We start from the raw sequence: 12,739 nt of genomic DNA, 5'->3' as shown, positions 1-12,739 counted from the left end.
TTTACACCCTTCTGTGTTCTGTTTTGTGGAGACTTTTCCAGACTCTCACTTCTCAAAGTGTTCCACCTGGTGGCAAAATTAGGGAATAGTTAATGGAAATGGTTTATACAGGCATAGTTCGAGTAGTGTCAGAACCTGTAATACAAGTCCTAATTTATTCCTGTTCCATATTTTATAGTAGAGAGAGAGAATTAGAATATGCCTGTGTGCCTTAAATAAGTTCCGTGTTTCTGGTTTTTGCATTTATAGAGAAATAGCTTTGACCTTTTAACACTTTATATTCCTATTCACTAAAGAGAAATAAAATGTGATACCCTGGCAGTAGGGACGGAGGACCATTCTAACAGTGAGACAACAGTACTCTTCATTTAGTGCTTTATTCTGTTTCATGAAAATTCTGACTTCTGGGTGTACCAGTTGAAGAGAAATTAGAACAGACTGTTGTACTTCCAGGTAAGGTAGGCTTCCAGATATCTCGTGGAATATTGACTGCTTGTTTTAGAACAAATAAAAACAGTGGCTGTCAGGAGTCATCTGGAAAATGGTACTCTATTTCAGGAGAAGGAAGAAGTTAATTAATTAGCGGTGGTTTTTCAGTCTTGTACTAAGGGAATATTAAGGGGAGGTAACTTCTATAGTTCCTCCTTCTATTGATGAAAAATCTGCTATTAAGTCTGTCCTGAGCTGTACAGACTCTAGTCTTGTATACTTTAAGGCCACTGTACCTCTTAATTTTAGAAGTGGCAGGGCAAGAGGCTGCTTGTCTTTTTATATTGTCAAGTATAAATACTTTAAAATCATATGTATATGACTAGGAACTTATGCTTTTGCACACATTCGGGAAGCCCACTGAAAGATAGTGCCCAGTAGCTGAATGTCCCAGTGTTCTTTGAGTATTCAGTAGTCATGTCAGCTATTAAATTGATTTTGAACTTTGTTCCCTGGTTTTACCTTCAAACCTAGTGTTAAATGTTATCCTGAATATGCTTTTATGCTAAATAAAAGATGAGATTTTTTGCAGATTCAAATTTTCCATTTTTCTATCTGCTGTGTTGTGTGTGTATATAAGATCATTAAAATTGTTGAATTTACTTACCGTGTGTTGTTTCTTACAGGCTGATCACAGTATATAGAAGCTATATGCTTTTACAGTGTGACTTTAATTATTTCTTTATTTTTCTGTAGATCAATGTCAGAGTAACCACAATGGATGCAGAGTTGGAATTTGCCATCCAGCCCAATACAACAGGCAAGCAGCTCTTTGATCAGGTAACTGATATGTGTCACTGTGTGTGAATGTGTACAAACACAAACTATTGAGGGTATTAAGGCATAGTTTGAGAAAACAGAAGTGTTCTCATGTGTAGGTTATGTTTTTCCTTACGTTATCTAAGGTATGCTCTCAGTTTGAGCTTCCGCATTACTTCTCATGGAACATATTAAATTCAAAGACAGCTCTGTGTAAACAGGTTAACAGTGAGGCTTTGGTTGAATTGTGTGTAGAACTGCTTTGAAATTATGTGTGATCATGTTATAGTTGCAACTGCAGTATAATTGTTAGAATTAGGTGTATGAGAAATTTATATAGCCTTTGCTATTTAATAATGAATGTAACAATGAAAGTTCATTAAGGAAAACTAACATCTTTTATTTTTTTTCCAAGAATGGAAGCTGTAAATACTTTCTGACTTCCTGAATGTTAGAAAAGTAACGTTGTCCTATGATCAAGTTTGAAATTTAAGTTTTTTTTTTAAAAAAAAACCAACACAAAACAGACGTAAGTGGAAAAGTAAAAATGGTGGCTTTAATGCGCTTATGGATTGCAGACCCATCAGACCTACTCATTCTCACTTGATAATGTCTCTGTCATACACCAGTCAGATGGGCTAAATGAATGATTTCTTAAAAAGGATTGTTCTTGCATTCATTTCATGGGATGTTAGCCATCAGAATCTTGAAACAATGTTTTGATCTAGATTGTGGAGTGTTCTAGAAAATGCTGAGAATAGAAGCTTGTCAATGTGTTGTTTTATCCTTGAGAAACCAATAAATACATTATATTACCAAGATCCAAGATGTATGCATTTAGTTAAAAATGCAGAAATATTCAAAATTATTCTTCAAAAACAGTTTAACTATATCAACAATTATATTTAGTTAGAACTGTTGTTTCTATCCGCTCCATTATAGATGCTTAAAGTATGTAATGATGGATATTAAGAGAAGGTAACGCGCAAAGAGTTAAGAACTCTTAACCTTTTAATTGACCTTTAAGACTTGATGAAATGTCTTAGTATATAAGCTGAAAGGAGGAGAATGTTTGTTGTTTTGTAACACTGAGCTTTTTCTTTTAGATGAACGAAATTTTGTTTGCAATTTTTGTTTTAAATGACTGTTTTAAGTGACTCTTAACACTTCTACTCCTGCTCCTTTATCTAACATCAGTAGCAGTATATGTTCAACCTCTACACAGGAATAGACTTCATGACTCTTACAAAGACTCCTGGAAGAAAGGGACTGTCCTGCTTTTTGTCTAACCAATGCCACCATCAAATAAAAAGTATGGTATTCTGTGGCACAGAAACCTCCAGCTATTACTTGTCTTTTTGCCAACCTTTGCTATCTGCTGTGCAGTATTGGGTGGGGTGACGTTCTGCTGTGTAACGTCTTGTCAGGTAGTCAGGCTCATCCAAATTGAGGCATTCACAAACAGGGAACAGGCTCTGAGTTCTTTTTCGTGCTCTCTTCAACTTTGTTCCTTAATTCGCTGTGGCATTTGACATCTCACCAGCTCTTACAATCAACTTCTGGAAGTTTAAATTGAAAAATTGTTAGGTAAAGCAGAATCAACTGGCATAGGTTTGTGTGAGGAGAGAAGGATTTTCAACCTGATCTTGAATTCACATGCGAATTCCACAGAGTAACATCAAGAGCTGCACTGTATTACAGAACCAGCATGAAATTTTCAGACAAGGGTTATGCTGTTTCTCTATGGAAAGAGAATTGAATAGCACTGTCATTGAGAGGATTGGTCTTCAAGGTTTATGCAGAAATGATGGACATGACAGTAGACTTGTTGGTTATTGCTTGCAGAAAATAACCTCTCCATGAATTTAGCTGTTGTCTAGTGGTCCTCTATGTTTTTGGTGAACAACTTGTCCTTTTTTTCACTCAGTGGTTCTTTTAAGCGGTGTTTTCTGGAGTTATTGATTTGTTTCCCATTCCATGTGTGCGTTTTCATCATCTTCATCTGCTAGCAGACAAGAAATCTGCGTTTGACATCTGTGGCTTTCTCTTTTCTCTTCCATTGTGAAACTTGGTAAAGTTCCTATTTATTACACAAACCCATTTTTTTTAAATTACTCATATTTCAGAAGGTGTCTTAACATATTTGTTATTAATCCTTCTGTCTATCCTGTCAGTGGTCAGAACAGGCAAGGGAGGTTCTATCCTCCTTTAGTCAACCAATTTAGCGTCTGTAACTGTCCTAGGAGAGGAAGAGCCCTGTGCTGCGTATGTTTCCACACAATGGTGGTAACGGTGGAGGTTGTTTTGTTTTGTTGTTTTCAGTAAGGTGTTAGCACTGAGCATCAGTACCTCTGCTTTACTATAGTTGCCATTCAGAAAGAATGGGAGGGTTGTCTCCTTTAGTTCAAGTTATACCCCTCTGTCCTTTACAGATATCTCCGAAGGCTCCCTTACGATCTTTTGGAAGCTGACTCAGTGAAATTCTTGCTAGATTGTCTTTATGTGTATGTTTTGATTTGCTGAAACATGTCTATTGCTCTGGCAGCATTTCTTCTCCAAGAAGTTTTTATTGCCTGGTAATAGTCAAGTTGTAGGATATGATGGTGGATAAATCTGTTTTACATCTGTGAAGACTTGCCTGAAGCCACTTAATGAATCTGTTGAGGCAGAGTCAAACTCTTGTTTCTCATTCTATACTTATTTTTCATATCACAGTACTGCAGTGCATAAGTGCTTACATTATCTTGGTACAAAGTTTCTGAAATTTTTTTTTTCTCTTTTTTTCTGACCTAAAAGGCAGTGATAGACAATGCTCTTTCCTTACTTGTGGAGTCTGAAGTAAACCAGGGTAATGTGTAAGCTGGTTTTAGTGTTGATTTGCAAGCATGTGTAACTCTGCATTGCAGTAGACAAGTTGTCTGTATTTAAATAATGTGCAGTGTGCATCTTGGTTGAAGGACTGTAGTTAGCAGGTGAAAGCAAAGTGTTTTGACGTGAGCATAAGGACTTGTCTCGTTATGCCTTATGGGCAGAGCTGTTGAGCATCTGTAGTTCTTACTGACTTCTTTTGCAGCTCAGAAAGCTGATCGGGTACAAAGGCTCAGCTTGGACAGCTGCAAAGTAAAGAGCATTCTCAATCATCTCATAAAGCCATAAGTAGCTTAATCAACATCATATAAGAAATCTGTACCAAAAGAAGCGGCAGGTCCGAAATTTCTGTGTTAGGACACCAAATTCAGTATTATCCAGGACCAAACTTGTTCTTAACATTCCTTATGTTCTAAAATAAACAGTGTAGGAATTCTAGAGAAAATAACTACGCTCACTAAAGGAATCAGGTTGGATCCATGAACGTTGTCCATTCTGTGCTTTGGAGCTTGAAGGTAAAAGGGTAGAGGAGGAAAAACTGTGCACACTTGAATGATTGTTAAGTAATAATACAAATATGCAAGGCATCGGAGTAAGTTTGCACAGCTATCTTGTGACATTTTCTACTTTTCAAAATCTTAATTTTGCAATCCGATAGTACTACTTTTAAAATGGAGGAGGATCTATGTGTAAAATTCTGTTTACTTCACATGCATCTGAATGCTTCCATAAAACAGCCTTCAGTAAGTCAGCTTGCCAGCATGGTCCGAACTGAGAACATGCGTAAGTACTGCCGTACTGGATCTTTTGGAGCCAGAGTTTACAGTTATTTAATAATCTTTGCTGGACCTTTCTGATTAATTGCTTATTGAATCCACGTGTACTTTTACTATGCGAAAGACTTGTAAGATAGCTCCAGAGTTTCGTTATACTCTGTGTAATGTAACTCTGTAACAAACTCTTTTTGTTTACTTTGAACTTGCTATCTAATTGTTTCTGTTGATTCTCTAAATTCTTACGTTATGAGAAATAATGAATGATCATTCCCTATTTTCCTTCTACATGCCATGCAAATTTTATAGACCTATATCATATTTTTCCTTTCCTCATTTCTCTTTCAGTAGCCTTAATTCTTTTCTGAGCTGTGCAGAAAATGTTCCATGTCACTGATCATTCTTTTCAAAGTTTCTGAAACATTTCCAGTGCTGCAGCATCCTTTTTTGAGTTGATGTGATGAGTCCATACGTAGTATTGGAGATTTGGGAGTACCATAGATGTGTATATTATTATTAACAGCTTTGTTGCTTTTTTCCTTTACAATGAGAACTTTATTTGCATAATTAAAATTGTTGTCTTTTACATACAGTATTTTGTTAAATATCATCTTTTATTGATGTTCATCTTCCTTTTTATTGTTTGTTCACAGATCTTTATGGAAGGTTTTTTACAGCAGATTTTCTCACATCACTTCATCCTTTTTTGCAGATCACATATGAAGTCCTGGGGGACTTCCCTAGTGGTTACATTACGAGTCTGTTGTGAAAACAGTTTGTTTATTTTTTCTTTTTTTTCTTTTAACTAGTATATGCATAAAAAAAACCTTCCCTCTATTCAAGGACAGTTTTGTTTTGTTAGTAGCCTTTCGTGATAGACCTGATCAGAAATCTTGCAGGGAATCCATGTATGGTTTGTCAGCGAGATCACCCTTACCCCTTTTATCATTAACTCTTAGAAGATCTCCAAAATTTGAAGGAGGCGATTCACCTTCATTACCTCATACTTGTCCACAAGTAGTATTCTTTATTATAGTTTCACAGTTGTCTTCTATTGAAGTGGACCTACTTGTCTGTAGGTCTGCAGATCACTTCCCAAACGTGCTTTCAAATGTCAGGGTCCTGTTTGCTACCTTATATTCCTCAGGTGCTGAGTTTGATGTAAGCAGTAAGCTACATGCTCCAGTTGGTCATTTGGCAACATGATCTTTGAGTTTAGTTAGAAGTCTGAGGTGAATGCTTCCATGAACCTAATGTTTTGCTACTATTTTAATTCTTTGTTCTTGTAAAGCTTGATGACATTTGAATTTGAGATGGTTTCTGTAGCTTAAGTACCATAAAAAAAAATTCTGCTGTAGTGATTACTGATGAGTATGGATCATTTATCTTTAGGTGGTGAAAACAGTTGGTCTTCGTGAAGTCTGGTTTTTTGGGCTACAGTACGTGGACAGCAAAGGCTACTCAACTTGGCTGAAGCTAAATAAAAAGGTAACAATTCCCTAATTTTTAGGCAAGTGTACAGTTTGAAATATACTTTTATAAGCCTTGCTGCTTTAATGTTGTAAGTGAGATATAGCTGGCTTCAAATTTAGTTGAAAAGTTGCTTCTTGTTTTCTTTAAATGACAAAATACATTAAGTTTGGTTAGTTGTAAAAGAATATTCAAAGCTGCATCAACGTTTAATTTGTAAAGGAGATACCATTTCCTGTATTTCCAGTACCATGGTGATGCATGCATTAGGAAAACTCAAATTCATATGATTGTCCCTGTTTTCATGTAGCAAAATATAACAGAATAAATATTTCACAGTTGGGGGTGGTGTGTGTGTGAGAAGTATTTGAGCTTCAGGAATTTGCATGTATACAGGTATCAGAATAGAGTTGTTATGGTTGGAAGAGACCTCAAAGATCATCAAGTGCAGGTATATACCCAATGCCACCACTTCCACTAAACCCACTAAACCATGTCTCAACGTGCCACATCTACATGGTTTTTGAACACCTCCAGGGATGGTGAGTCCACTGCCTCCCTGGGGAGTCTGTTCCAATGCTTAACGACTCTAACAGTGAAGAAGTTCTTCCTAATATCCAACCTGAACCTCCCCTGGCGCAACTTGAGACCGTTTCCTCTTGTCCTATTGCTCGTTACCAGGGAGAAGAGACCAACCCCCACCTCACTACACCCTCCTTTCAGGTAGTTGTAGAGGGCGATAAGGTCTCCCCTCAGCCTCCTTTTCTCCAGACTAAACAACCCCCAACTCCCTCAGCTGCCTCTCATAGGACTTGTTCTGAGGCCCTTCACCAGCTTTGTTGCTCTTCGTTGGACACGCTCCAGCAGCTCCATGTCCTTCTTGTAGTGAGGAGCCCAAAACTGAACACAGTATTCGAGGTGCGGCCTCACCAGCGCAGAGTACAAAGGGATGATCACTGCCCTAGTCCTGCTGGCCACGCTGTTTCTGATACAGGCCAGGATGCTGTTGGCCTTCTTGGCCCCCTGGGCACACTGCTGGCTCACGTTCAGCTGGCTGTTGACCGGCAACCCCAGGTCTTTTTCCACTGGGCAGCTTTCCAGCCACTCATCCGCAAACCTGTAGCGTTGCATGGGGTTATTGTGACCAAAGTGCAGGACCCGGCACTTGGTCTTGTTGAACCTATAGATCTTTAAATGAGGTACCAATAATAGGGTCTTAAAATTCTGGTTTAAGTATCTGATAGATAGATTGTAGGATAATTTTTTGTTTTGTTTTTTTCCCCAACTGCACTGAGCACCTTGTATCTCCCAGCTATTGGGAACCAGGTCATTTTACTTTAAATTCTGTTTGTAAATTTGAATGGTCACTTTTTATTTTAATGTTGGCTGTCAGGTTATTAATGGCACTGTTTAGAATAAAGAGGGGGTTTTTTGAGTTCAGCATACTCAAGAATACATTTTTTTATCTTCAGTATTAGGTAAATTAGGAGATCTTTAGGAGCAAGTACCACTGCCTGCATTTATATGATCTTTCCTTCTCTTCTGTGGTAAATCCAGCAAATTAAACCTGCTAACCACCAAAGCTGTCTCCTAGAATTTCATAAGCAATAACCGTTGTAGTGCTACAAATATTTTGTTAGCCCTAATGGCTTGCCTCTGGTGGTTGGAGACTACAGGATTTGGTGGATCATTTGCAAATAATACAGAAGACATTGCTCTGTGAAGGTCTTTAGCAAGTTAAGTTGCTGGTACTGTTCAGGAGCAGCAAGGGTATACTAATTTTTTTAACTTTGACTAAGGCAGCTGTCTTTTATTTATTATTTTATTTATTTAAAGATTGTAACATTTGATTCTTAAATGAATCATTATAAACTGGCTCTGACTTGTATGTTACTAATTTAAATATTTGCAGTAAATACAGGTAAGATCGATCAGAATAGATGTGCAAATAAGATTTTATTATGGCAAGAGAACAACTAATCGTTCACTGGTGAGATTAAAGTGAAATACTGTGTATGTAAATCAGAAGCAGATTAACAATAATGAAAAGCAAGCAAAACTTTTAAAAAATGACATCTGAAATGTTGAATGTAGTACTTATGCTGCCTTATGTAAGCGGTTAAACAGTTGTGTTATATTTACAGTTTTTGATGCTTCCTACAAGTCAAGCAAACAGATGCATCATTTCATGCGTAGTGAAGAAGTTCTAGAGGGACTACTAGTGCACATAAAATTAAATGTGTAATAAAGTTCTTGAGGTATTGGGATGTATGAGATTTGTTTTATTATGAGAGTACCTTTTAACAACCACTGTATTATTTGATGTCAAAATTAGTTTAATTTTGATATTTTTTTTTTTGCTTTAGTCGTAATTCATGCTGAAAGCTGAGCCCAAATGAAAAGGAAAATTCTACATAAAAATGAGGTTTTGTTGAAATTTGAAGTAGACAATTACTTAAGATGCCCACATCTGATCTCTTCACAGAAATCGTGATTATAAGGCTTATCCATTCTAGAAGAATAATGGGATTAATGGAATTATGTTTTTTTCACATAAACAAGGCACATGTATTTAGTTTGATAGTTCAAAGACTTTTAAAAGAATCCAACTTTACACTTACATTGAAGAAATGTGCTGTAGTTCTTGCTAAAGAAACCCTATTAGACCCTGATTTATTACTTCCTGCAATTCATCTTTGGATGTAGTGTTTTGGTGGTTTTTTTCAATATGTATTGCAACTTCTGGTTGTTTTTTTTCTGGATCTTTATTGTGATAAATACAAATTCACACAAGCCTACAAAAAAACCTCTTAAACAGCCTTTGAGTAATATTTCAAAATTGTCTGATTTATCCAAATTGGTGTACTTGATTCAGTGCAGTGTGAATCTTTAGTGAGTTCCACAGTGGGCTTATCAGGAAGCACTGGATTTCAATGTAGAGGAGCTAAAGAGTTCATTACTACTGAGTTAATTATATTTAATATAGCATTTAGTGCTCTTTTTATTTTTTTCTTTATTCCTCTCCCTCAGGTAACACAGCAAGATGTAAGGAAAGAAAATCCATTGCAGTTTAAGTTCAGGGCCAAGTTTTTTCCAGAGGATGTATCTGAAGAATTAATTCAGGAAATAACGCAGAGACTTTTCTTCTTGCAAGTCAAAGAAGCGATCTTAAATGATGAAATATATTGCCCACCAGAAACTGCAGTTCTTCTGGCTTCTTATGCTGTCCAATCCAAGTATGGAGATTATAGTAAGGAGATACATAAACTAGGCTACCTAGCCAATGACAGACTTCTCCCTCAGCGGTGAGTGAGAGTGGTTTTGCATCATCTGCTGCATATAAACTTGATTACAACACATTTTTAATAATTAAAATATTAAGTGATAATGTACATTTCATGGTAGCTTTCTTAAGAGTGCATGTTTTGCTAGTAAAATTTAGAGATCCTAATTTATACTCCAAATAACAAAGAAGTGTTACTGCCATGGGTTTCTTGAGACCTGTTTGCTGTCCCATCCACAACCATCTGCACAGATTTACTTGAACAAATTTCCCAAGTGCTCTCAAATGATCTAATCTTCCTGGAGGCTTGCCTCTGCTAAATTAAAATCGAAATACTCTAATATAGAAATTGCTAAGGTTCATTTGATACTCCTTTTCTTCAGTTCTTGATGTTTTTGTACACTTAAATGATAATGATTTCCTGAAAATACAGTGTATTGCAAATAAAATATGTTGCAGAAAAATGCTAACTTGGGCATAAAATTTAGAAACTAAATTGTTGCCATTGCTGTTGAGTATAAACTCTTTTCTATGAGTCACTTGTCTAATTGGTTAAGAAAAATAAACACCAAGATTTTAGTTCTGTTTCTTTACACAATTGAAACTGTGCTCCTGGCATGTTTTGGCAGCAAGAGAAGCATTGCAAAAAAAATGTACAAAGTTAGACAGTTTTGTTAGTGTAGATGAATCCATAGTGATGTATTGTGGACAAATGTGCGCTTACTAAATATGTAACATTAATGCATCTTCAAAGAAATGAGCCATGGAATAATTTGAGGTTTCTTTAAAAGTCACATACTTTGTCTCTGGTTTGAAAACTAAAAGTGGAAACTCACTTATTAGTGTAACTAAGCCTAGAGAATTTTCTAGCAAGCAAAAAAACCACTTCAAAGGATTGTGGTGAAGTATTGAAAGAAATATTTCTGAAAATGTTTCAGATTTTTAAAAATCCTGGCTAAGAGTTTGGTTTTGGCTGTTTACTTCCTTCTTTTGATGGTGAAGTCTATACCTCTTTCTAGAAAAATACCCTTTGTTAGGAACGCAGGGAGATGTAGAACCAGTAAAACTGTCATTACTGGATATGTTAGTTCACAAATCTTGGGTTTTGCTCAGTTATGATGACAGCCTGTGAACACTGGAGTGCTTGTGTACAGCACAAATTCAAATACTTCAGATGCTCCTTTTCAGTAGACAAATGTTCAGATGATTTCCTAGCATATGCTTTCAACCAGTCGTGTGCCAGTATGCGCTGAGTGAACACATAGCTTTTGTATTCATTCTAACACAATTATTCCTGTTTTGCCTCCTGTCACCAGGAGATTTGCCAGAAAACTAACAAGTACATCATAGAAATACTTCAGAGCAGTATGCAATATAATGGCAAGAACACTTACTTTTTTCCCAAAGTAAACTAGCTTTGCAAAATTTTACTGAAAAAGGTGAGAGAAGATTTTCAGTTCCTGTTAATTATAGAGTCTTAATGTTCACCTGTCAAAACTACTGCGTATTTCTTGGCTCAGAACTATGAGCTCGGTAGCAACAAGGCATGAAGTCCTTGCTGAGTTACTCTGCAGTAGTTCTTGCATATCTGCTAGGGATATTTCTTCAGTAGCATGTGAAGAGAGAATGGAGGGGACCAAATGATGAGACAGCTATTGCTAAAGACATTGCCAGCTTTGAGGATATCATAGAAACACAGAATCATTTAAGGCTGGAAGGGGAGCTCTGAAGATCATCTAGTCCAGTCCCCCTACTCAAAGAGGACTCACCTAGAGAGATGGTCAATGCCCCAAGCCTGTCAGCATTGAAGAGGCATTTGGACAATGTCCTTAGTAACATGTTTAACTTTTGGTCACCCCTGAAGTGGTCAGGCAGTTGGACTAGATGAATGTTGTAGGTCCCTTCCAACTGAAATAGTCTATTCTAATTACAGCAGGTCACTCAAGACCTTTTTCAGTTGGATTTTGAATATTTCCAAGGATGGACACTCTGGGCAACCTGTTCTAGTGTTTGACCACCTTCGCAGTAAAGAAATAAAATAAAAAATTGTGTTCAAGTGTATTTCACTTGTGCCCATTGGGTTGTGTCTTTCAACTCAAATTCACTTGAAAAGAGGAAAATGCAAAGAATTTCTGTAGAAGTCAAAATTTAACTTAATTTGGGAAGTCCAAGAAAGCACAAGTCACCATGAGGGTGACCAAGCGCTGGCACAGGTTGCCTGGAGAGCTTGTGGAGTCTCTCTCCTTAGAGATATTCAAAAACTGTCTTGGCATGGTCCTGGGCAACTGGCTGTAGGTGACCCTGCTTGAGCAGAGGAGTGGACAAGATGGCCTCCAGAGGTCCCTTCCAACCTCAACCCTTCTATGATTCTGTGAAGAAGAGCTTGGGAGCAGGGCTTTGATTTTCAGATGGGCACTTGTGTGACATAATCCTGGGATAGTGTACTTTGCAATATTTTTTGTCCCTGATTGTTAGCTTTATGTTATACTGCTAGGAAAGCTTTTAAATGTTTTGTGAATATCTGCTTGAGGAGTAGAAAAAATAATGGTGGAATGCAGCTCACAACATGAATATCACAATGTAAAAATTGGGCCTGATTTAATTACAGAACTTCTTTAATAAATAAACGTTGTCCTAGAAGACTTGGAATTAATTTTTTTGTGTAATAGAAACTTGTAAATGATTGCCAGGATGCTTTTAGATTATTACAGCTAAAGCAGGGTTTTCTACTTTGTGCATTCTGTAACAGGCTTCTGTAAGTATTATATTTAGGGCTTATACTTACATTCTAGGCTAAAGATGAGAAAACAAACAAAACAAAAAGGATGTCTTGTCATTACATGTTCTTATATCATTTAGCTGTGAACACCTCAGCTTTGCGCAGGTGCACAAACTAAAACCTCTGCCTCAGTTCTGAGGAGGAAAGTCTGATGACAGGGATGCAGGCTAAGCAAATCAAAATGTGATATGCCACTGAAAAGCGCATTTCACTAGATATGAGAGAGTAGCACATCGAGTGACAGAAAGATCCTATAACAGAAGCAGCACTACGTTAGTGGCTTCTGCATGACTCAGTCTATTCCTTTTTGTACTTTGC

The 12,739-nt window shown here is 36.9% G+C and overlaps 1 protein-coding gene across 1 annotated transcript in view; it reads left to right on the top strand.

Annotated features, from left to right (window-relative positions):
- Positions 1-1,206: 1,206 nt before the first annotated feature.
- The window catches only part of LOC104160123 (radixin), a gene marked incomplete at its 3' end in the record, with an annotated part of 19,604 nt that continues 8,071 nt past the window's right edge, over positions 1,207-12,739 (top strand). The window contains exons 1-2 of the mRNA XM_009698184.1: positions 1,207-1,269; positions 9,390-9,664. Of these exons, the coding sequence (XP_009696486.1) occupies positions 1,207-1,269; positions 9,390-9,664 (338 nt within the window). The remainder of the gene's footprint in view (positions 1,270-9,389; positions 9,665-12,739) is intronic.

Source organism: Cariama cristata, unplaced genomic scaffold (assembly GCF_000690535.1).
Source record: "Cariama cristata isolate BGI_N322 unplaced genomic scaffold, ASM69053v1 scaffold11304, whole genome shotgun sequence".
Classification (NCBI taxonomy): Eukaryota; Metazoa; Chordata; class Aves; order Cariamiformes; family Cariamidae; genus Cariama; species Cariama cristata.
The sequence above is the reverse complement of the archived record's forward strand: the minus strand, read 5'-3'. Positions and strand labels throughout refer to the sequence as shown.